General features: G+C 38.5%; 1 protein-coding gene and 1 pseudogene across 1 annotated transcript; one reads left to right on the forward strand and one right to left on the reverse strand.

The window, feature by feature from the left end:
• The first annotated feature begins 4,582 nt into the window (after positions 1 to 4,582).
• Positions 4,583 to 5,279, forward strand: LOC125191882 (major allergen Pru ar 1-like). Its single transcript, XM_048089309.2, has one exon. It carries the CDS (start codon positions 4,654 to 4,656, stop codon positions 5,128 to 5,130), a length of 477 nt encoding a protein of 158 aa, XP_047945266.1. The 5' UTR covers positions 4,583 to 4,653; the 3' UTR covers positions 5,131 to 5,279.
• A 517-nt stretch (positions 5,280 to 5,796) lies between these two features.
• LOC148927152 (uncharacterized) lies at positions 5,797 to 22,750 on the reverse strand (annotated as a pseudogene).
• Positions 22,751 to 24,099: the final 1,349 nt, after the last annotated feature.

A 24,099-nucleotide genomic window follows, 5' to 3' on the forward strand; every position in this document is an offset into this window, starting at 1 on the left:
ATAATATCATTGGATTCAAAACGTATGACTATAACTTTTTTCCAAAATACACATTTCGAGGGACATGATTGCAAATTGGTAACATTTGGACCTGACTGTAAATCTTGCACCTCTTGTTGTGATAAACGTTTAACACATGGAGTGGTTGTAAATTGGGTATATGGAAAAGAAAAAATAAACCTTTAAAATTTGATCAAATTTTAGTCCATCTCGTAATTTCAAAAATCATCAATTATATCATAACATTGACATTTTTCTTAATTTTCTCATAGTCAATGATTTTGGGGAGATTATATATGCTTTTGGCAAACGAGAAATATCACTTGAACAAAATATTCGGCTATTTAAACATGCCATTTAGTAAAATTAGTCTAATATGTTGATACGCTTGGATTTTGCACCATTTTAAGGCCATTATTTGGTCCGTTTTTTATGTCAAAGTCACTCTACACGTCCATTATTTTCATATTTTGTCTATTTTGGTATTTTGATGTGTTTTGTGAGAAATGTGCATAATTGAGCCGAAAAAGGGAGCCAAAACGCGAAGTCTAGAAATCTGGAGTCAGACGGCGCCCGGCGGGCAGAGCAATGCAGAGAAGATACACTTGGAAGAGAAGTCTCGCCCGGCGACCGCCGGAAGCCATGCGGCGGTCCGCCGCCGGAAAAAACAGACTCTGGACTCCAACGCGGCGACCCACAGGAGAAAGGCGGCGAATCCGAGATGCCCTAGATTTGCTCCAAGATTTACCATATTTTGAAGATCTTTTCCTTCTACAAGAAGGAATGGCTTTCCCCTATAAATTAGACCCCAAGCTTCATTAAAAAGAGAGAGCTTCTAATTGCAAAATAATTCGTAGAGATCAAAAGGTAGAGTACTTCATTTGTGCAAGGAGTTGGAGAAGGATTTCAAGAACATCAAGAACGACAAGGATTCAACCTACAGGTTTTATTTGGTTTAGTTTTATGTTCTAATTGTCTTCCCTTCAATCTATGTGTTTAGCTTATTTCATTATATGTAACTAAACTCATAGGATTCTAGGGATGTGTTAGTAACGACTTTGGTTATACAATTCATTTTTCTATTTAATATCCGTTTTGTTTTTACTTTGTTTCTTCCATAAGTAATTCTGATGCTGCATGATTGAGTGACACAATCGTGTATGATTTAATATAGCTTGCTTCATAACTGTGAGAGAGTTCTAGCGAGTTAGATCTGAAGGAACTGGCAGCGGAAGCGTTGCCTCAAATTATCATAATTTAATAATTATTAATCGAACAAATAAATCACATAATAATGAGATCTATTTAGCATATTGTTTAGACAAAATCTATTCGCGTAATTCTCACATGTATCATGATCATAACTTGAATTAATCATGCTTTAAGAATATTGAAACCTAAAACATGCTTTTCTACGGAGCATAAATAATACCTAATTAATTCTCCAAAGAATTGATGATGGCTAGGGACTTCTCCACGTGATGCTTTGAATATTAGACCACGGATCTTCTCTCTGGTTCCCGAACTGTACTCCAATATCAGTGTGCTGATCTCACCGGAATACTAGGACTTAAATAAAGAAGACAGAAGAAATCCTACTCCTAAGAGGAGAGAAATTCGAACTCCTCTATGTAGAGGGGAGACGAAAATTTTGGGTAATAATAATTATGATTTCTGTCTCCTTTATTCTCCTATTTATATTAAGTTCTTTTTGGGCCCAGACAGGGATCTATGAAAGGTTTTGGATATGGGCTCATCCAATTTACTTTTTACTAATTAAATTGAACCCACAATTTAATATAAGCTTTAATTGGAATATTACGAGCAGCCACTATAGAAGTAATATTGAACTCTCCCCATCCAAATCCGAAATTATAAGTAATCCGCGTTTCCGTTTTAACTTGCATTTCCCGCGCTTAAGATAAAAAATGTCTATTAATTAATTCATGTCTGCTATGTACTTAATTAATTAACTTCTTATTAATTCCAAGAGTGGACTTAGCATGAAACACTTATTTATTATTCATAGAGTAATCACAGTCCAACTAGCTAGGTTGCGAATAATAAAACCTTGTTTCGCGCTCTTCTTGAGGACATTATCAAACGAGTCTCACCTCGCGCACGATTCAATATAATAGCAATCCTAGCACCGCTACATATTAATCACCACTACCCAATATATTAGGATTATTGGGTTACGAAAAATCCGCACCATTTGATAAGTCAAAGTAATGCATAATCAATACCGTATGCTCAATGCTAACCTACATTGATTAAGAAAAAAATATTTATCAAGACCTCGCCTTTCAGTAGATAGCCCAAGGAGTCAAGGACAAGTCTTGCTGTTAGATCCGTTCAGTGCTATACCACACTAATGTCATCTTATTTCAGTAAGGCTTAGAAATTTGCGGACTGACATTGCAACCTTTCACGATGGATAGTCTAATTCCATCTAGGTTGTGAAATTCTTCTTTTTCTTTGTTTAGGACTGACCGTGTTACCTTAAAGTGGACACCGCTCACAACTGGTCTACTAAAACAAAGACTTAGACTTTGTTAAGTTAACTTATACATTTAAACATGCATTAACATCCATTAAATGTAAAACATAACAACATTATGACAAAAATAATCTGTTTTATTCCTTGAAAAATAAAATAAGAGTTTTACAGTATTCAATCACTCGAAACGTGATTTCTAGTATACAAACTCTAACAAGATCCACTTAGTAGACGCTACGGTTAGCTTCCCCTAAAACGACATTGTTAATTGAGAGTGAGGACTTTTCAAGGGTCTTAGGAGCTATTTGGAGTTACGTGTTAGGATTGACAACCCTAATCTTGTAATCAACGTTTGCATCGCATGAGCATAAGCTAGGTGACTCGTCCTATCGAAGTAATAACTGTGCTAGGGTATTGTAGTTTGGAATTTGTATAACCATAACTGTGAACGCACATCCATGGAATTCCCTTATCTCTATCGATTGTCTCTGTATTTTATTTGCATCTAGTTGTTAATTGCTTTTAATTGTTTTTAGCTTTCAAAAGTTTTCAAAATTCTCTTGTTCTTCCAGATAGTAATTGAGTCTTAGTAGGAGATAGACACTTTGTGTTTGCCTTCCCCGTGTTCGATATCCCGGTACTGACCTTTAGCTATACTATATATACTCTGTATACTTGCAAGTTTATTTAGTGCTAATAAAAAGTGCATCATAATTTTTACACATGTACACATTACGTTGATAAATTTATAAACTGATAATTTTTTATTTTTTTTTCCTGTGGGGCAATTGAGAAAAATATCAAAGTTATGATATAATTGACCAATTTAAAATACTACGGGATAGACAAGAATTTAACCAATTATTATTATTTTTTTGGGGGGCTTTCTTTCCCTTGTAAATTCAATCGAATTTGTAATTTAAATTAAAGAGCTAGAGATTGTTTGGAGAAAAATATCAAAGTTATGATATAATTGACCAATTTAAAATATTATGGGATAGACAAGAATTTAACCAATTATTATTATTTTTTCGGGGGGCTTTCTTTCCCTTGTAAATTCAATCGAATTTGTAATTTAAATTAAAGAGCTAGAGATTGTTTGAAAAAAAGTACATGAACAAGTATAAAAGTTGAAAACTAAAAGTAAAATAGCTGATAATATGTAGTACGGAGTAGGAACTTAAACACTTACCCCCTGTCTCCAAAAAATAGTAAATATATAGCATATTTTTATCATTTTGATCTATCACCTAAATTAATTCACTTTCATTTTTCTATCTATTTTATTTTATCAATTTCGCATTAAAATTCATACCGTTTCCCATTGTGTAATTATAAGCTGACAAAAGAAGTATATACTCCCTCCGGTTCCCATTAAATATCCTCTATTGACCGGTGCAAGTTTTAAAAAATTGTTTACCTTTGTGAAGGAAAATGGATAAAACAATTTAGTGGAATGTGAGTCTTACTTTTATATAATAGTTTTATAATAAAATGTGAGTAAAAATAAGTTAGTGAAATATGAGGTCCACTACTAAAAATGATAAAAGTGAAATAGGATATTTATTGAGGATCGTTCAGTTAAGGAATTATAGGATATTTAATAGGAATCTGAGGGAGTATTAAATTTTGAAACAAAGTATTGAAAGGACTGGGTGAAAACATTTGAAAATAATTATAAAAAGTTGATATATGGCCTAAAACCTATGATAACAACCAAATCGGATGAAATGAATCATTTAAAGAAACAATAAAGTTGATGAAATTCTAGATGAAGTTGACTTGTAATCATTGTATGAAGAACTTGGCATATAATGAAGTCATGCTTCACACATTTAGTAAGTTATATACGACTTTCATTATATGCCATCATGGGTTCATAATGTAGGGAATCTGTACCAAATACAAAAAAAAAAAATTATAGTCGGTGGTGGTGGTTAATATACAGAAATCTAATAAAATAGCATGTGAAGAGTTGACCTTTTGTTCAACGAATTGGGCTGGATTCCCACACAATAAAAAATGAGAACCTTCGATTATATGCTATAAATAGGCAACTCATTCTCCCATCTAATTAAGCCATATTTACAACCATTACACATATCTTCCAACTTATAACCCCCTTTAATTTTCTCATATTACTTCAACTAATCATGGGTGCCATCACTTACGATACCGAGATCCCTTCCTCCATCTCAGCCGCAAAGATTTTTAAGGCCGCGGTGCTTGATGTCGACACCCTCGTCCCCAAGATCATGCCTCAGGCAATCAAGAATGTCGAGATCTTGGAAGGGGATGGTGGCGTTGGGACCATAAAGCTTATCCATTTTGGCGAAGGGAGTCAGTATAAGAGCGTGAAGCACCGTGTGGATGCCATCGACAAGGAGAACTTGACCCACAGTTACAGCATTGTTGAGGGCGATGTTCTTGGAGAAGCTATTGAATCCATTACTTATCATGTGAAGATAGTCCCGACTGAAGATGGAGGAAGCATTTGTAAGAAAAGAAGCATCTACAACACAAAGGGTGATGCTGAGATTAGTGAGGAGAAGATCAAGGAAGGGAAAGAGTCTGCCAGTGCTATGTTCAAGGCCATTGAGGCTTACCTCCTTGCCAATCCAGACGCCTAAACCCTACAATATTGATATTACCTTGTTTGAATACTATGCATGTTTGTTTGTGTAATTTCTAGTTTTTTTCGACTTTGACTTTTCCAATTAATAACCGGAATTATCATTGTATTCTTCTCATCAAAGGAATCTTATTATGTATTGCTCTATTCCAAAACTATGTCAAAACTGAACCATGTCTTATTGCATAACTAAAGGTCAAATAGCAATCTCAGGATTGCAATATCAAACAAATAGGATTGATGTCGCTGAAAAATTATCCAAATGAAGCAATATAAAATCAGTTGACAGAAAATATTTGGTGTTTCATTTATCTACTCTACAAAACCTTACAAAAAACAAATTATATGAAAAGAATTCAGATGTAGAATGAGAATCCTAAAAACGACTTAATATCTATTCTCTCAACGACTTATTGATTCACTTTCTTGTACTAAAAAACAATCTAGAATAATATCTATCCTTCATCTTCTTCAACGATTAATCCATGTAGAAATACATAGCGAAAATGCTGCAAATGCAAACCTGCTTAAGACAGTTAATACACAGGGTTAACGGGACGAACTCATCTCATATAGCAAAATGAAAAAATATCCCCCTAAAAATATCCCCCTAACTCTTTTTGAGCAAAAATACAAGAAAAGATTATACTTACGAGCATGAGAACTAACGCTGGTGACCATTAACATAGATGAGGGTGCGATTAAAGATCTTGTGCATCTCATATTCCATCTGTAATTCTGGACAATCATGAATGTGCAACTCCTGTAAATCAATGAGGCTCTTCATTGAAGGAAGACCCCTCAAGTTTGTACAATCATATAGGCTCAAGCTTGTTAGAGACGAGAGATTTCCAAACCATTCTGGCAATGCTTTTCCTCCAAAATTCTCCAACGCTAAACTATAAAGAGCAGTGAGATTTCCAATCGAGTCAGGCAAACTTTCCCACATTTCTGTTCCTGACAATGTTAGCTCACCAAGTGAAGATCGGCAGTTTTGCAATGTGCCATCAACTGTCGATTGAATGGCCATACTAGTCTCTTTTGACCACTCCCTACTGACTTCAATCTCCAATTTACGCAATCTGTGAAAAGGCCAACTCTTGACACTAGAAGTGGACATGAATTTAGGGACACCAACAATGCTAAGTTGTTTTAGGAAAGGTGATGCTGTCAAGCAATCAAGAAACCTAGGTAGATTCTGAAGGCTCCTTAGTTCCACCAGAGACACTTTCTTGAGCAAAGGCGCCAATGGCTCCACCACTGCCATCAGCTCTTGGCATTCCCAGATATCCAAACAACGGAGGTGTGAATCTTGCGACGCAATGAACACGAACACGAAAGAAGACAACGATATAACGTGGTTTGGCGTAAGCCTACGTCCACGGGCAAATGAAGAACTTCTTCACTAATCGATCAAAACAAGATTACAGTGTGGATCTCAAAAGCAAAACAAGAACAAAGAGATAACTAAGCTAACACAGCCATATTCTCCATCAACTATAGAACACTCTGTTTCACTCTTGTGTCTCTTCTTCTCACGGAATGAATTGAGTGAAGTAACTGTTGATCTCAGCTCTTATATGTGAGCTAACAGCCTCGGCTCCCAGGTCTACCTCCGAACCTCAGGTCAGTTGCAAACTAGCCGTTGCAACTAATATTTGAAACCGATCCAGCTCACTCAACCGACTTGCCCTTTTTCAATTGCTAAGATGATGATTTGTTCTACCATATACTTAACAATTCTCCACCTTGGTTGATCAAATCAGCTCTAACCATTCTCATCTGCCAAACACCCCAGATTACTGACTGCTCAATCCCACCAGCCCCAAGCAATATTTGAACTTGGGTGCTGGGAGAGCTTTGGTTAACATATCAGCCGCGTTTTCCTCTGTGCTGACCTTCTGCACCTTCACCTTCCCCTTATCTATCTCATCTCTAATGAAATGGAGCCTCACATCAATGTAACATCCCGAATTTTCAAACCCTAATTTTAGAGCCCTAAAATTTATTATTGATGACGTGGGAGATGTGAATTATTTGATAAATGAATTTATTGCATGAGTTTCCTTGACCGAGAAGTTTGAAAAGTCAAAATTTTTGACTAGGTGATGTGGCATGTGATTTATTAAATTATGAGGTGAATTAATTGTTTAAGGGTGAGTGAGAATATTAGAGAAAATTTCCATAAATACTAGCCATTTTCGACCCCCTTGATTTTTGAAGAAGAAATTCTATTTTTCCGGATTTAATTTAATTCTTGGGATATTTATCCAAATTAAATCCAAGACCCAATTATTCCTTATTTTAAAGAGGAAAAATCGCCCCCCCCCCCTTATTTCTTGGTGATTTTCGAAAATCACCTATTTTGGGAAGGAAAGAATTATTTTATTTTTAGTTGATCCCTTATTTGATTTCCTTCCATACCTAGAATTAAAATATTCTACCAAATCTTTCCATACCTCAAGAGATCTTGCCATATCTTATTTTAGTTAATATTCAAAATCCATGCCTTATTTAAAAAGGCTACTACACGCCTATTTCAATTCCAAGTTGGGAGAATTCTTATTTTTTTTATTTTTCTCTGTGATATTTTATTCTACTCCGTAAAATATACCAAAACAAAATCTTGGCTAATTGGGAGCCATATATTTCGAAAATTTCATGCCTCGATACCCTAGTCTATTTTTGTTAATTCTTCTTCCCTACTTCACAATAATTATTTATTTAATTGTGGAGAATAAAATCTTACCAAATATTCTATTCTATTTACCTAAAGATCTTGTTGAGCACTATAAATAAGAGGAACCCCTAACCCTAGCCTCCATAATTTTTGCCCCCCTCCCTTCTCCACTCTCTCCAATATTTTGTCATCTTTTGAAGAAGAATTGAAGTTTGATCCAAGAATTTTGAAGAACCAAGTCTATTACTTAATTTCTACCGTTCGTTTTTCTCATAAGGTATTTTTATATTCATCTTCTTCGTTTCTACTCGATTCCTTTTTTTTCTAACCGATTAATCGATATTCTTGAACCCTCATGCATCTTGTTGAGTGAAAATGGGGTAAAGGGGATATGGAAATATGTATACATGTGTGTGGCGTGTGTGTGTGCGTGTCGTGTGTGTGTGTGTTGTGTTTGTGTGGTGTGTGTTTGATGGCTAAATACTCTTGTGTGACATATGTTGATGTTAGATCTAGAATTGAGATGCGAATGGAACTTATGCGATGAACATGATCTTGATTGATTAATGATGCTAAAATAGATCGGTGGGAAAAGGGAAAAGCGTTGAGACATGCATGAGTTAGGAGTTTGTATTGAATCTGATTTGTGATATGTGCCTATGTGATTAAAAAGGTGAAACCTCAGTTGCGAAACCGGATAACAAAGGAAAGAACATACTTGAAACCTAAGCAGTCGAGGTGGGCTTTATCTTAAACTCTTTTATGTGCAAATTTATGAATGTGGAGAAATAAGGGTGGTTTAACTGTTATGCCATGCCTATGTCTGTTTTGTTGTGATATTGTGCGCCTGATGCCCAGTTTGAGAGTTCGCTCCATTGGGCTATAGGGCTATGGATATGTTTAAACGAATTCGGGTCTGAGTACGGGCCGCAAACCCTACCAGGCTGTGTACACGAGGGGATCGGGAGCCGTCCTTGCTAGTCGGCCGGTCTCGTGAGCGAAAAGTGTGGCCACACTTTCGTCGCACCATGGAAAGATTGTGATTGTGATTGTGGAAATTGATGAGAAAAGTGGGGAGTTGTTTGACTGGCCAGTCTATGGAAAATATATTTTGTGATACTCGTGATATTCTCTTATAACTGCTTAAAACCCGAGTTCACTATGGTACGGGTGGCATAACTTATAAAACATTTTGGTAACGAGTTCACTGAGTATTTCAAAATACTCAGCCCTGCATGTGTTTTCCTTATGTGCAGGTTGAACGATGACGAGCGGTGGCGGGTGTTGAGCATGATAATTAATTAAGATGGATGTTTTGAACTTCAAGCGTAGTTGTGTCTTCATACATAGCTGCTCTTTCTCTTGGTCGTTTTCCGCTGAAATTACTTTGAAACACTTATGATTATTTTGGATATTTTGCACTCTCCTTTCGGTTTAGAGGCCTTAGACTATCTTGTGGTTTTTATCTTGGAAACTATGTCTTTCTCTTGAGATTCTTGATCGTAATTTATGATACCATTCTTTTACTTATTTAAGCTTCTAGGTTAAGTTGTTGCTTTAAATGCTTTGATAGTTCCTTTAAATATTGTGGTCAAATCTCTTTAAATAAAAATCCTAGCCTATGTTGAATTCTTAAAGTCCGTTTTGGTAGCAGTCGCCGCATTTATTGTACCATAGGAAGGCGGGCTGTTACATCAATGTGCTTCGTTCTTTCATGAAAGACTTGGTGCTTCGTCAGGCATATATCACTGTTACTATCGCAAAATATGGTAACACATGCCTGCTCAAAACCAAACTCTTCTACCATTCCTTTCAGCCAATAGCTCTCCTAAACTGCCTCAGTTAAGGCAATATACTCTGCTTCAGTAGTCGAGAGGGCAACCACCGATTGTAGAGTGGACTTCCAACATATTGCAGCACCAAAAAAATTGAAGATCTGAGATTTTCTACTATCCAAATTTGAAGCGAAATCTGAATCGCAGTAACCAATCAGAGCATCTCCTTCATTGTTCTTCTTGGCTCTAAACAAAATTCCAAGCCCCTCAGTTCCCTTCAAGTACCTTAATATCCATTTAAGAGCTAGCCAATGCTCTCTTCCCGGATAAGCCATGTACCTGCTGACTACACTGATTGCATGAGCCACATCGGGTCTAGTACACACCATAGAGTACCTAATACTGCCAACTACATTTGAATAAGGAATCTGATTCATTTCCCTTTCTTCTTCAATACTTTTGGGACACTGATCTTTTGAAAGTCTGAAATGTTGAGGCATTGGAGTTGAAGTTTCCTTGCTTTTCTCAATCTGGAACTTCTTTACAACCTTTCTGATATAATCTCCTTGAGATAACCACAACAGCTGTCTGCTCCTTGCTCCTGTCTCTAGCAATGTCCATTCCTAGAATTCGTTTTACCTGACCCAAATCCTTTACTTCAAAAGCCTTTTTCAGTTCTGATTTCACCTTCTCAACCTCTGACTTCTTGGGCCCAGCCAAAAACATATCATCCACATATAAAAGTAAATATGTGACTGATTCTGTACCCTTATTCCTCACATAAACGCACCTGTCAAATTTGCATCTGCTGAAACCAATCTGTTCCATATGCTCGTCGAATCTGATATACCATTGCCTACTACTTTGCTTCAAGCCGTAGATGCTCTTCTTAAGTAAGCACACCATCTGACCAAATTTCTTATTCACAAAGCCTTCAGGTTGACAGATATAGATCATTTCCTCAAGTTTCCCATGTAAAAAGGAAGTTTTCACATCCAACTGATCCAATTCCCAACCATTTTGGTTCACAGCTGCCATCAAAATTCGATTGGAGCTATGCTTAACTACTGGGGAATAAACCTCATTATAATCTACACCTTCCGGCTGATTGAAACCTCTAGCTACGAGCCTTGTCTTAAATCTGATTTTTGATCCGGTTGCTGTAGTCTCCACCTTTTTCTTGAAAACCCATTTGCAGGTTATAGCTTTCTGATCACTTGGTGCATCTACTAGTATCCAAGTGCCATTTTTCATAAGAGAATCCATCTCCTCATTCATTGTAACCAGCCACTGCACTTTCTCCTTGCTCAACATTGCCTCTTTATAATTTGCCGGCTCTATGTACTCAATGTTCTCTGCCACACAGAGAGCAGACAATATGCACTCAGAATCACTATACCTTGAAGACGGTTTAGGAATTCTTCTAGCTCTATCTTTGACCAACATATAGTCATTTGTTGCTGCACTGGTCTCTGCTTCACTTTCCATGTTGGGTACATGATCAATCAAATTTTCTAGCTCCACATCAGCTGCTTGTGAGACATTATTCTCACTTGAGGCCATATCCTCTCTAAGCTCCACCTGAACACTTGTATCAGCAGTAATGCTACTGGATTTTTCTTTCTGTTTCTCAAGGAAGACATTCTTGTTTCTTCAAAAATAACATCCCAGCTAATTAACAACTTCTGATTTCCTGGCTCCAAGCACCACAGTCTGAAACCCTTCACCCCCTTGGGATAGCCCAACATTACACACCTAAGTGCCCTTGGTTCCAGCTTGCTCTGCCTCACATGGGCATATGCCATGCAACCAAAAGGTCTGAGAGTTGAATAGTCTCCGGGCTTCCCATACCATTTGGAGTCTGGTGTCTCATGTTCCACAGCTGAAGATGGACTCTTGTTTATCAATCTGGCTGCTGTAACTGCTGCTTCTCCCCAGAAAGACGTTGGCATTCTTGAGCTGAACAACATGCATCTAACTCTTTCCAAAATCGTTTTGTTCATCCTTTCTGCCACGCCATTTTGTTGTGGATTGCTTGGCACTGTCTTGTGCCTTTTGATGCCTCTATCTTTACAGAACTCTTCAAATTCCTTATTGAGAAACTCTAACCCGTTGTCGGTCCTCAAGCATCTCAATGATCTACCCTTTTCCTTCTCAACATCCTTACACCATTGCTTAAAATTAATGAAGGCATCTGATTTTTCTTTTAAAACGTAAATCCACAGCTTTCTGGAATAGTCATCTATTATAGATAGAAAATACCTTGCACCTCCCGTTGTAGATGGCTTTGCTGGTCCCAGAGATCCGCATGAGCATAATCCAATGGTGAGCTTGAAACATGTTTTCCTTTAGGAAATGGTAACTTCTTACTTTTTTCCCAATATGCATTCCTCACATGTTTGCATCTGTTCCTGGCCATCTGTAACAGCTATCAGCCCCTTCTTTGCTAGCTCTTTGATGCCACTTTCACTGGCCATCTGTAACAGTTATCAGCCCCTTCTTTGCTAGCTCTTTGATGCCACTTTCACTGAGGTGCCCAAGCCTGATGTGCCATTGCTTCATGCTCATAGCTTGTACCACATTTACTGACCCATTAACTGCCTTTGCTGTCAGGTAGTACAAGTTGTTACTTCTAAGTGCAATCATAACAACTCTGCTCTCTTTAGATATCTTCATAGCTCCACTGCCTGAACTTGATGTATAGCCTTTCTTCTCCAACATACAAAGAGAAATAAGGTTTCTCTTGACCTCTGGGATGTATCTCACACCAGTCAACACTTTAATGCTCCCATCATCCAGCTTAAGGTTTACACTCCCAACTCCTCTGATTTTGCAAACCTCATTGTTGCCTAGAAGAACTGATCCTTCTCCCTCTGCCAGTTCTTGATACCACTCCTTCACCGGGCAAACATGAAAGCTACAACCCAAATCAACAATCCAAGAACTCCTATCATCCCCCTCCATCACATTTAGGATTTCAGGAACATCAGTGGCCTCCACACAATCAATTGTGTGTGATTCCTTTTCTTCCTTAGCTTGTTTTTTCTTCCATGAGAAACAATTTTTCTTGAGATGGCCCGGCTTCTTGCAATAGTGACAAGACCGAGTCTTCTTCTCCTTTGATTCATTCCCAGTCTTGGCTGACTAGTCTTGGCTGACTGTTGATTAGGCTTTTGGAATCCATCCTTTTGCTTGAAAGGCTTTTTCCCCTTTGAGAATTTGACATTCAAAACCTCCGCATTCTAATCAGCAGAACCCCCATTTCTGATTTAGGCACTGCAACTCCTTGCATTTCAAAGCTGACTGCACTTCTTCGAGAGAAATTGTAGCCACTCTAACATAAAGCATGACGTCCTTCAATTGATCATACGTTCTTGGCAACGCATTGAGGAGGATGATCGCTTTGTCCTCGTCATTCAACTTGACATCAATATTCTCAAGATCATCGATGATCTTGTTAAATTCCTCCAACTGCTCACCGATCCCCTTTTCCTCCACAAACTGGTAAGAATACAACCTTTGTTTCATGTAAAACCTGTTTGCGAGAGACTTCGTCATGTAGATCAATTCAAGCTTCGTCCATACACCCGCAGCGGTGGTCTGCTTGGCTACTTCGCGCAGCACTTTGTCTCCCAAATTGAGAATTATTGCGCTGTGAGCGCGCTCCGCAATCTATACTCTCTTGGCCTTCTCCTTCGGATCTTCGATTTCCCCTTTTGGATCTGCTTCGTGTTTGAGCGCATCGCCTTTGAGTGCATCGGCTAATCCGTGCTGCACCAACATCGCACGCATCTTGAGCCTCCATAGCCCAAAATCGTTCTTCCCAGAGAACTTTTCCGCCTCAAATCGTGAAATCGCCATCGGTCGCAGAACTGTCTCTTTCTTGGTCTCTCAATTCTCACAGACGGCGCCACGTTGTGAATCTTGCGACGCAATGAACACGAACACGAAAGAAGACAACGATATAGCGTGGTTCGGCGTAAGCCTACGTCCACAGGCAAATGAGGAACTTCTTCACTAATCGATCAAAACACGATTACAGTGTGGATCTCAAAAGCAAAACAAGAACAAAGAGATAACTAAGCTAACACAGCCATATTCTCCATCAACTATAGAACACTCTGTTTCACTCTTGTGTCTCTTCTTCTCACGGAATGAATTGAGTGAAGTAACTGTTGATCTCAGCTCTTATATGTGAGCTAACAGCCTCGGCTCCCAAGTCTACCTCCGAACCTCAGGTCAGTTGCAAACTAGCCGTTGCAACTAATATTTGAAACCGATCCAGCTCACTCAACCGACTTGCCCTTTTTCAATTGCTAAGATGATGATTTGTTCTACCATATACTTAACAGGAGGGAAGTTAAATTCCCCCCACCACTTGGGTTCCCTATAGACTTCAGATTTCGACAGCCTCTAATAGTAATCTGCTCCAGAGACCATCTGGTAATTCTCCCAACTTGAAGCAATGCCTTATTGTTATGACAAATGAGAAAATTGTGAATCGAGAAACAAAAGAACGTAAATAGAGACAGAATTTACGTGGTTCACCAACGTTGTGTTGGCTACGTCCACGGGCAAGAACGGAGAACCAATTGTATTATGACTGCGGTTTTCAGATACAGATTGTATCTGTCAGATCACAGAATTATGAATTATGTGCTCTACTCCCATACATATAGACACATAAGAGACAGACTGGGCCTAGGAAACATAATCCTATCCCAATTAGGAAACCTAATCCTATACAAATTCAAGGCACACTAACAAATCTTCACCTTGACTTGAATTCTCCCTTGCAGACGCATCATCATTACACCAGACGAACAAACTTCTCCATTCTTGCCTCAGATTTGCCCTCCACGGGCAACTAACAGCTCATGACATTAAGCAAGTTGACTCAACTTATTTTAACACAAGTGATACCGGCAAGTGTACGAGGCTAGTGTAGCAATTAGCAAGCAAGAGTATCGTGTCCCACAGAGACAAATTCGTATCAACTTAACTACCACGAACAAACGTTGACTACTATCTAGAGAATCGGGAAAGGTTTGGTTGTTTTCTAACACTACGAAAAGCATATAATGAGCAAATAAACAAATAAAATCTAGTAAACACGGAGTGAAAAGATAATATGGAGGAAATTGTAGAACTCAAGGATCCGATGCACAATTCCAAGCTCTTATCCAATCAAATTGTCTTACCTTTTGGTGTCTCTAGAGTTACTAAGTCGACCACAATTATAGATTAAACCCCCTCCCGAGGTGAGAAACCTGCAGATTAGGTGCTAGAATTGAAGTCCCCGTCTAATCCTAAAACCCCTAACTCCCAAAAGCTCGATTAGGTCAAAGACCTCACTTAAAACCTCAACTCTCCCGAGTTTTATTGCATTAAGGTGTGAATTATTCTTATTTCCAAATTAATTATTTCATCTCTCGATTAATCTAGTTAATCCTACACACAAGCAATTGAAAGGAATAAACTCAAGAATAATCAAATAACTTCAAGAGCAAGACAAGAACAAAATTAATTGGATAAAAACTATGAAATTAGTGCATCTTCACCAAGAATTCTACAAAAAGATGTTTAGCTACTCATGTTCTTCACAAAAACCATGTTTGAAACAAAAGATTCTATGAAATACATGGAGAAAAGATTAAGATACTCCTATGAGAATGAATCTATGGAATGGCAACTTCAATCTTCCAATTGGAAGTCTTCAATCTTCAATTCTCTCTCTCAAAGTGTTCTTTGGGGGGTGTGTATGAGTGATGGAGGCGGTGAGTGTTGAATGATATGAACCCTAGGCGTTTTTCCTTTAATCTCCCATAAAAAATCACGTTTTTGGCAAGAGAATACGCCAAAATAGCGTACCCGGCCGGGTGGAATTATAAAGAGCAAAATTTACCCGGCCGGGTGGTCATTTTCGACCACTTTCTGACCCTTTTCTCACAGAATCGTTGTACCCAGCCGGGTGAATTTATAGTGTAATAATTCACCCGGCCGCGTGAAAGTTTCTGGACAGCGCAGTGTTCTTGTAACGGCCATAACTTCTTCTACCGAACTCCGATTGAGGTGTGCAAGATACCCACGCGAAGATCTTTCGAAGACGAAGAGATTGATATGCATTAGGGGCTGATTGGACTTCAAAGTCTCCAGTAAATATTGTCTCAAACCAAGGCTACTGCACATCCACATATTTTGTACCTTTTCTACACATTCTTAATAAAATGGTCAACATACCAACATAATAGAGAAGTAGATATAAACATGTCCAATAATAGACAAAATATGATCAAATTCATACATAGCCACCCTCTAAAACCATGTAAAATCCAAGTATGTCATAAGTCTAAACAATGTTGGAACTTGTTCTGCGGGACCCGACTTGGTGAACATATCAGCAAGATTATCAGCAGTACCTACTTTCTTCACCTCAATTCTCTTCTCATCTCTTAGAAAATGATACCTCACATCAATATGCTTAGTCCTCTCATGATGGACTTGATCCTTGGCTAAACAAATAGCGCTCTGACAGTCACATAAAACAACAACTTGATCTTGATGTAAACCAAGATCACCAACTAGCCCTTGCAACCATATTCTCTCTTTAGCAGCTTCTGTCAACACCATATACTCTGCTTCAGTAGTAGACAAAGTAACTGCAGCTTGCAAAGTTGCTTTTCAACTAACAACAGAACCACTAAGAGTGAAAACATAACCGGTCATAGATCTTCTACTATCGACATCTCCAGCGTAGTCAGAATTAGAATAATCAGTCACTAAACAGTGAGTACCACCTCCATAAATGAGACCAATATCAGACGTACCTCTCAAGTAACGAAAGATCCTCTTCACAGCCTGCCAGTGCTCCTTTCCAGGATTTCCCATGAACCTGCTAACAACGCTGACAGCATGTGCAATATCTGGCCTAGTACAGACCATGGCGTACATCAAACTCCCTACTGCGTTAGAGTACGGGACTCGAGACATGTACTCCTCCTCAACTTCAGATTTCAGTGCAAGATCAGATGACAAATGAATGTTTGTGGCACTTGGAGTATCAATAGCCTTAGATGCGGACATGCTAAATCTCGACAAAATCTTCTCAACGTAGCTCTTCTATGACAGAGAAAGTTTATTCTTTTTTCTATCACTAGAAATCTCCATGCCCAAAATTTTCTTCGCAACACTCAAATCCTTCATATCAAACTCAGCACTAAGATGAGCTTTCAACTTCTGTACTTCAAACTTCGACTTCGCAGTTATGAGCATATCATCCACATATAGAACAAGATAGACCATAGAACCATCATCAGCTTTGTTGTGATACACACAACAATCATACGGATTCCTGTTGAATCCCAGCTTGATCATGTAGCTGTCAAAACTCTTATACCACTGCCTCGGAGACTGCTTTAGTCCATACAAGGACTTCTTCAACTTGCACACATAATCCTCCTTGCCCGGAACCACAAATCCCCCTGGCTGAGTTATGTAGATATCCTCCTCAAGAAATCCGTGTAGGAAAGCCGTCTTCACATCTAGTTGCTCAAGCTCCAAATCATAATGTGCAACTATCGCAAGTAACACTCTAATGGAAGAGTGTCTGACCAGTGGTGAGAAAATCTCATTATAGTCAACCCCCTCCTTCTACGTGAACCCTCTTGTAACTAGACGAGCCTTGTATCTAATGCCCTCATCTAGTGTAGTGCCTTCCTTCTTCTTGAAAATCCATTTGCAAGTGACAATATTTCTTCCCTTAGCCCGTGGAACCAATTCCCAAGTCAAGTTCTTCAAAAGTGATTCTATCTCTTCTTCCATTGCAGCGAGTAATTTGGCACGCTCACTGCGCGAAACAGCTTCCTTGTAGGTAGGTGGTTCATCTGCCGAAGGCTCATCTTCGACCTCATTGGCAACCTGCAATGTATATGCCATCATATCCTCAAAACCATACCTCAACGGAGGCTTCACATCTGTCCTCCTGGCTCTGTCAGTAGCGATGCTTCTCTGACGAGCTTGTGGATGAACATCCGAACTAGAAGTATCAGCGGCTTCAGCAGTAGTGTGTTGATCTTCTCCACCTTGGAGTTGTGATTCACTCACATCGTGAGTGACTTGCAGCTCCACCTATTCATCAACACCATCCAAATCCTCTGTAGCAATAGACTTCACAATAGAGTTAAGCATAGAATTTTCATCAAACATCACGTTCCAACTGAGAATAATTCTACCCTCTGAAGATGACCAAATTCTGTACCCCTTAACTCCATCTCCATAACCAACAAATACTCCCTTCTTAGCTCTTGGATCCAATTTACCTTCACTCACATGATAGTAAACAGTACACCCAAAAACTCTCAACATAAAGTAATCTGCAGGTGAATCAGACCATACCTCGTAGGGTGTCTTGCAGTCAATGCTAGTGTGAGGTCCACAGTTGATCAGATAACAAGCCGTGTTTATTGCCTCTGCCCAAAACTTCCTAGTCAAACCGGCTTGGAAGAGCATGCATCTTGCTCTCTCCAACAACGTCTGATTCATGCGTTCTGCCACACCATTCTGCTGTGGTGTATGTCTAACGGTGTGATGGCGAACGATCCCTTCACTCCTACAGAACTCATCCAACCCAGATGAACAAAATTCCAGACCGTTATCTGTTCTTAATCGCTCTATCTTCTTCCCATTCCGGTTTTCAATTAGAGTCTTCCACTCTTTGAATTTCTTGAATGCCTCACCTTTATGTTTCATCATAAACACCCAAGTCATTCTCGAGTAGTTATCAATCATCGACATAAAATACTTGTGTCCTTCAATAGACTCAACACGTGAGGAACCCCAACAATCCATATTAATGTAGTCAAGTGTCCCCTTCGTTCGATGAACACCCTTCTTTGGAAACTTGCTGCGATGAAGCTTCCCCAACACACAGTGTTCGCAGAAATCAAGTTTCTGCACCTTATGGCCGGAAAGAAAATCACGATTTGACATGATTCTCATGCCATGTTCTCCCATATGACCGAACCTCATATGCCACAGCTTGGTCATATCCTTGGTTGCAACCTCGGAGGATGCAGTATCAACAGAATTTGCCACGATGGAACCTCTCAGAACATACAAGGTACCCCGTTTCAAAGCTGTCAAAACCACCTTCGAACCTTTCAAAATACGTATTACTCCACCTTCACCTTTGAAACTGAACCCCTTACTATCAAATGTACTCAAGGATATTAGATTCTTCGTCATCTGTGGAACATGCTAACATCGTTCAAGGTACAAAAGACCCCATCATGAGTCCTAATCCTGATTGAGCCGATGCCAACCACCTTGCAGACAACACTATTGGCCATAGTAACATTGCCTCCATCTGTCTGCTCATAAGTGTTGAAATACTCCCTGCGAGGACAGAGATGATATGACGCTCCAGAATCCAAAATTCACACATCATTATAGTGTGACTGTTCATCCGCAACCAAGGCCAATTCTTCTTCCGAATTTGTGTCATCGGCTTCTGCCACAGTCGAACCGTTAGCACCTTTCTTCTTGCCCAATTTCTTCTTTATCCTTGGACAATCAGCCTTCCAATGCGATGGTTCTTTACAATATCTGCAGATGTCATCTGGCTTAGGGCCTTTAGGACCTTTTGAACCTTTTAAGTTATGCTTCTTTAGTCCGAATTTCTTTTGTCCTTTACCCGTAACGGATAATCCTGGTGGCAGATCTTTTGCGGCTGAACTCGTTGGCTGTTGACGATAACATCCTCCAACGAAAGAGTTTCCTTGCCAGTCATAAAAGACTCAACAAAATTTTCGTAAGATTCAGGCAGAGACACAAGCAAAATTAAAGAAGCATCCTCGTCTTCTACTTTAACTTCAACATTACGCAAATCTAGCAAAATTTTATTCAAATTTTCCAGATGATCCCGAAGGGGCGTACCTTCCAGCATGCGTAACCGAAATAAATGTTGCTTCAAGAGCAACTTATTGGTTAGAGACTTCGTCATGTATAGACTCTCCAACTTCGCCCAAAGAGCAGCAGTCGTCTCCTGATCCGCAACTTCGATGATAACATCGTCAGACAGGCTCGACATGATGGTCGAGTGGGCCTTTTCGTCTAAGGTTGTCCACTCGACATGATGGTCGAGTGGGCCTTATTATCCTCAGTAGCCTTCTTTGTTTTCAGCGGCTCCCATCAGCAGAGATCGCATCTTGATCTGCCATAAACCAAAACTATTTCTCTCGGTGAATTTGTCAATCTTCATGTTCAGAGCAGACATCTCGATTTACCAGACAAAACCCTCGCAGCGGAATTCAAAATCCTAGTTCGAAAACCAAGGCTCTAGATACCAGTTTGTTATGACAAATAGGGCAATTGTGAATCGAGAAACAAAAGAACGTAAATAGACACAGAATTTACGTGGTTCACCAACGTTGTGTTGGCTACGTCCACAGGCAAGAACGAATAACAAATTGTATTATGACTGCGGTTTTCAGATACAGATTGGATCTGTCAGATCACAGAGTTATGTGCTCTACTCCCATATATATAGACACACAAAAGACAGACTAGACCTAGGAAACATAATCCTATCCCAATTAGGAAACTTAATCCTATACAAATTCAAGGCATACTAACACTTATATCGAACTCCGAGAGATTATGAGTGTCACGGAATAACCAGTTTGGGAGACATTCCAATTCGTAGCAGTGGCCAATCTTCAAGCATTGAAGGCGAGGAAATACCTTCACTTCATTGGCAAATTCTATTTGTGTCCACTTGCTCAGTTCAGCCATATGTAACAGTAAGATGCTTTCAAGTGCTGGAAAGATGATTCCGGCACCATTCCCTGTCCCGTAGAATGAAGAATTTATCAACCTCACATTGCTCAATCCCCACAAACTAAGAGATTTGAGATTTGGCAAGTGCCCCAGTGTTGGGATTTCTTCACATTCATGGAAGCTACTTAATGTGATCTCAGTCAATCTGTCAAGCCCTATCAAAGACCTTTCAACTGCCATCTTTTGAGTCCATAATGGAAACCTTTTGCCTTTGAATCCTGCAATCTTTAACCTCTCTAGATCTGGTTGAGGTTCGAGAGCTTCCAATACAGCCCCATCATTTCTTTTTTTCTTTTGTTGGAGAGGCTCATCATTTCTTCCACCTTTTCCATTTTCACCCCATTCTAACTGCAAGGAGATTAAGTTTTTCTTATCAGACAATTTGGCTTTCTTCGCGTCTTCACTGTCCAGTACCTTTTACAGATTCTCAAGGGATAGTCATTCGAGATTGTTTAAACTCCCCAACTCTTCAATCTTGTATCCTTTATGCTCGCCCACTCTAAAATTGAGTGCCTGCAGATTAGTTAATCTCCCTATCTCGGCAGGCAACTTTACACTATTATGAATATAAAGATGTCGTATACTAATCAAGTACTAAACGTACTTGGCAGTTCCCTCAGAGATCTTGTAAATGCATGTAATATTTGCAAGTGACGGAGTTCACAAATCCAGTCTGGCAAATTTTCAATTTGGGTTCTTGAAACATTAAGATTCCTCAAATATATCAACTTACTAATGGGACTCGGCAACTTTGTAATTTTATCACAGTCGAGAGTAAGGACGTGCAAGGATTTGAAACCTGAGAAGATGGTGGTATCAATAATTTCACCTTGGAAGATCAACGTACGCAATTTTTTTTTGTTGCTCTACCATTTAAATCACCATCACCATCTCCATGAAACAAATATCGAATTTGATTGGTGTCTTCAGGTTCAGGAAAACCTTTCTCAGAACTGACAAGGTCATGCACAAGATAGGGCATCACACAACTTTCAACATTTCCGTAAGTATCTCTCTCAGCAACTACCAATAAAGAGTCGTGTAGAAGAACATTGAATAAATTGTTCCCAAAGACTCCATGTCATTTCTTTGATAATGTTGGAGAAATCCTTCAGCCATCCATAGCTCAACCAACTCCTGCCTCACAATTTTATGACCTTTTGGAAAAATTGAACAATACGAAACACACTTCTTCATTATAGGTGATGACAAACTATCGAGATTGAATTCCAAAAAATCTAACATAAAATATCTCTCAACATCTGGAAACCATTTCTTTTCGACTGACATCCAATCTTGCCCCCGCAACATTCCCCCGACTATGTTGGTAGTTAACGGCAAACCTTGACATATTTTTGCAATCTTTGTTCCGATGATCTCAAATCTTGATGGCACATCTCCTTTTCCAAAAGAATTTTCTTTAATTATGGACCAACGATCTTCATCTGATAAGACATTCAAGAGATGATTACGAAGAGGCTTCACTAACGAAACAACTTCTAGATCCCTGGTAGTGATGATAATGACGTTCCCCTTGGTAGAAGTACTTCCAGATATGGAATTGATAAATTTTTCCCATTTCGTAGCATCATGAGTCCAAACATCATCAAGAACAAGAAGAAACGTTTTAGCCTTCAAAGCTTGTCGAAGCTCTCTGAGGATACTTTTCTCAGTCTCAGTACCATCAGTGGTTTCTGAAGTTAATGCTGAAATGATTGATTTAAAAACCACGAGTGGATCAAAAATTCGAGAAACATGAACCCAAATACGTGATCCAAATTGAGCCTTGAGATTTTCATGATTGAAAACATTCCTAGTCAATGTTGTTTTTCCCACCCCATCCTTCCCCACAATTGTAAGGATGGAGAACTTCCTTTCTTGTGGGATCTGGATGTGGATCTGGTCAACTAACATACACAGATCATCATCTCTTCCTATAAAGAGCGGATCATAAGTGATTGAAGCATTCAAAGCAGCCGCAGGTGCATTAACAGCTAGGCTTTGAAGGCCAACTCGGGTTGCCTTTGGTTCATAGAATCAAAAGCCATGTTGATTTGTTTAATTCTAGGAGCTAATTTTTTTGGACGTGAAATGAGTTTCTGGTGGAGAAGATGAAACATGATTTCATCCAAAATATTATTAGCATCAAAAGCCACAGCTTCAAGATCTCTTAACCAGAGGTTGACAGCTTCCTGGGTCTTATTCAAGTACTTCTTCTGGGCATTATTCAAGTAAGCCTGAATCATGAGCAAAGTCCTATGCAGCTGTTCCTTGATAGCATTCATCAGTTTTTGAACCAAGATTTCAATGGACGCCGCACAAGTCATGATTTAGCTGACAAACACAAATGATTGTTGGTCTTTTTTTCTCTTTGAATCGAATGCGAAAAAGAAACGGATCTTAACCGGGACACAAGGAGTACTATTCAATGATTGTATGATAAGTGTAATTCCCTTATCAAGATGCTGGAAACGATAAAAGAGATAAAAGAGAAGTTCGGGGAGGCGGAATCCCGAACAACTGAAACTTTAAACAAAGTACTAAAATAAAACATAATGAAAAATTCACATTCATACTGAAAGCACCAAACAAAGTACTAAAATAAAGCATAAAGAATCATTCATTCATTTTATGAAAAGAATAACAATGACACCTATTTATAATGCTAAATGTCCTAACTTAAGAATAAGAAAATATCCTTATAAACATATATGAAAAAAGATATGAGAAATCACTAATTAACTAATTAATAAAGATATAGGATCTTCATAGATATATGAACATATCATTGTATCACCTAAATTATGATACGTACCCATAAAACTACAATAAACTAAGAGGTCACAATTTAACTAATTAGCAATTTCCACAGTAATCACATAAACAACTCCTGAAGGTTTTCCCTTTCCTCGCAATTTTTGATTTAGGAATGCACATAAATGGGTGTATACAGACAAGAAACAATACAATCAACAAAAATAAAATTAAAATGGAAATAAAGTTGGGAAATACATGTAGCACTTACAGGAGAGCTGTGTGTGCAAGCATGTTCTGCGTTCACTAAATTGTGCTGTGTTATTGAGTGATTTTATAATCAATATTCTCTCTTTTTTTATAGGGCGTATCGTTTTTAGTGTTTAATGATGGTATATACTGGTATAGGTTGTAAAATAAATTGATGTATACGGTAATGAGTTTGATAGAACTTTCTATAAAGATGGAGTGAGTATTCCTAATTCGAATTTCAAGCTAGAAAATTTAAGCTCATATTCTGGGAATGGGTTGATATGGAAAATCCATTTCATAAATGGGCCATTTTTTTCACACACTACGTTTAATTACGTATTCTGAGAATGGGATAAAATATTTAATAAGACAAAATAATTAAGATTTTTGAAAAAGATTTCATGTTTGGTTGCCAGGATTTTGTCTGGGAAAGTAATCTGGTTCCTTATATTTTAAATTTCCGTGTTTGTTTCAATTTTTAATCAGGCTGGGAAAGTAATCAAAATCCCAGAACAAGGAAGGTTAGTACAACATTCCAGGATTTAGAATCCTAGCTTTTCTTAGGTATTCTCTTTCCGAGTTTTAGGATTCTTACATATTTAATGTAATATATTATTATTATTATTATTATTATTATTATTATTATTATTATTATTTTAATATTAATATT

Source organism: Salvia hispanica, chromosome 4, assembly GCF_029641045.1.
Source record: "Salvia hispanica isolate PSC_SH4W2 chromosome 4, Shi_PSC_v1, whole genome shotgun sequence".
In the NCBI taxonomy this organism is placed as follows: Eukaryota; Viridiplantae; Streptophyta; class Magnoliopsida; order Lamiales; family Lamiaceae; genus Salvia; species Salvia hispanica.

Bases quoted from the DNA above. Each gene is read 5' to 3' on its own strand.
- LOC125191882 (XM_048089309.2), top strand. From the start codon at position 4,654: ATGGGTGCCATCACTTACGATACCGAGATCCCTTCCTCCATCTCAGCC.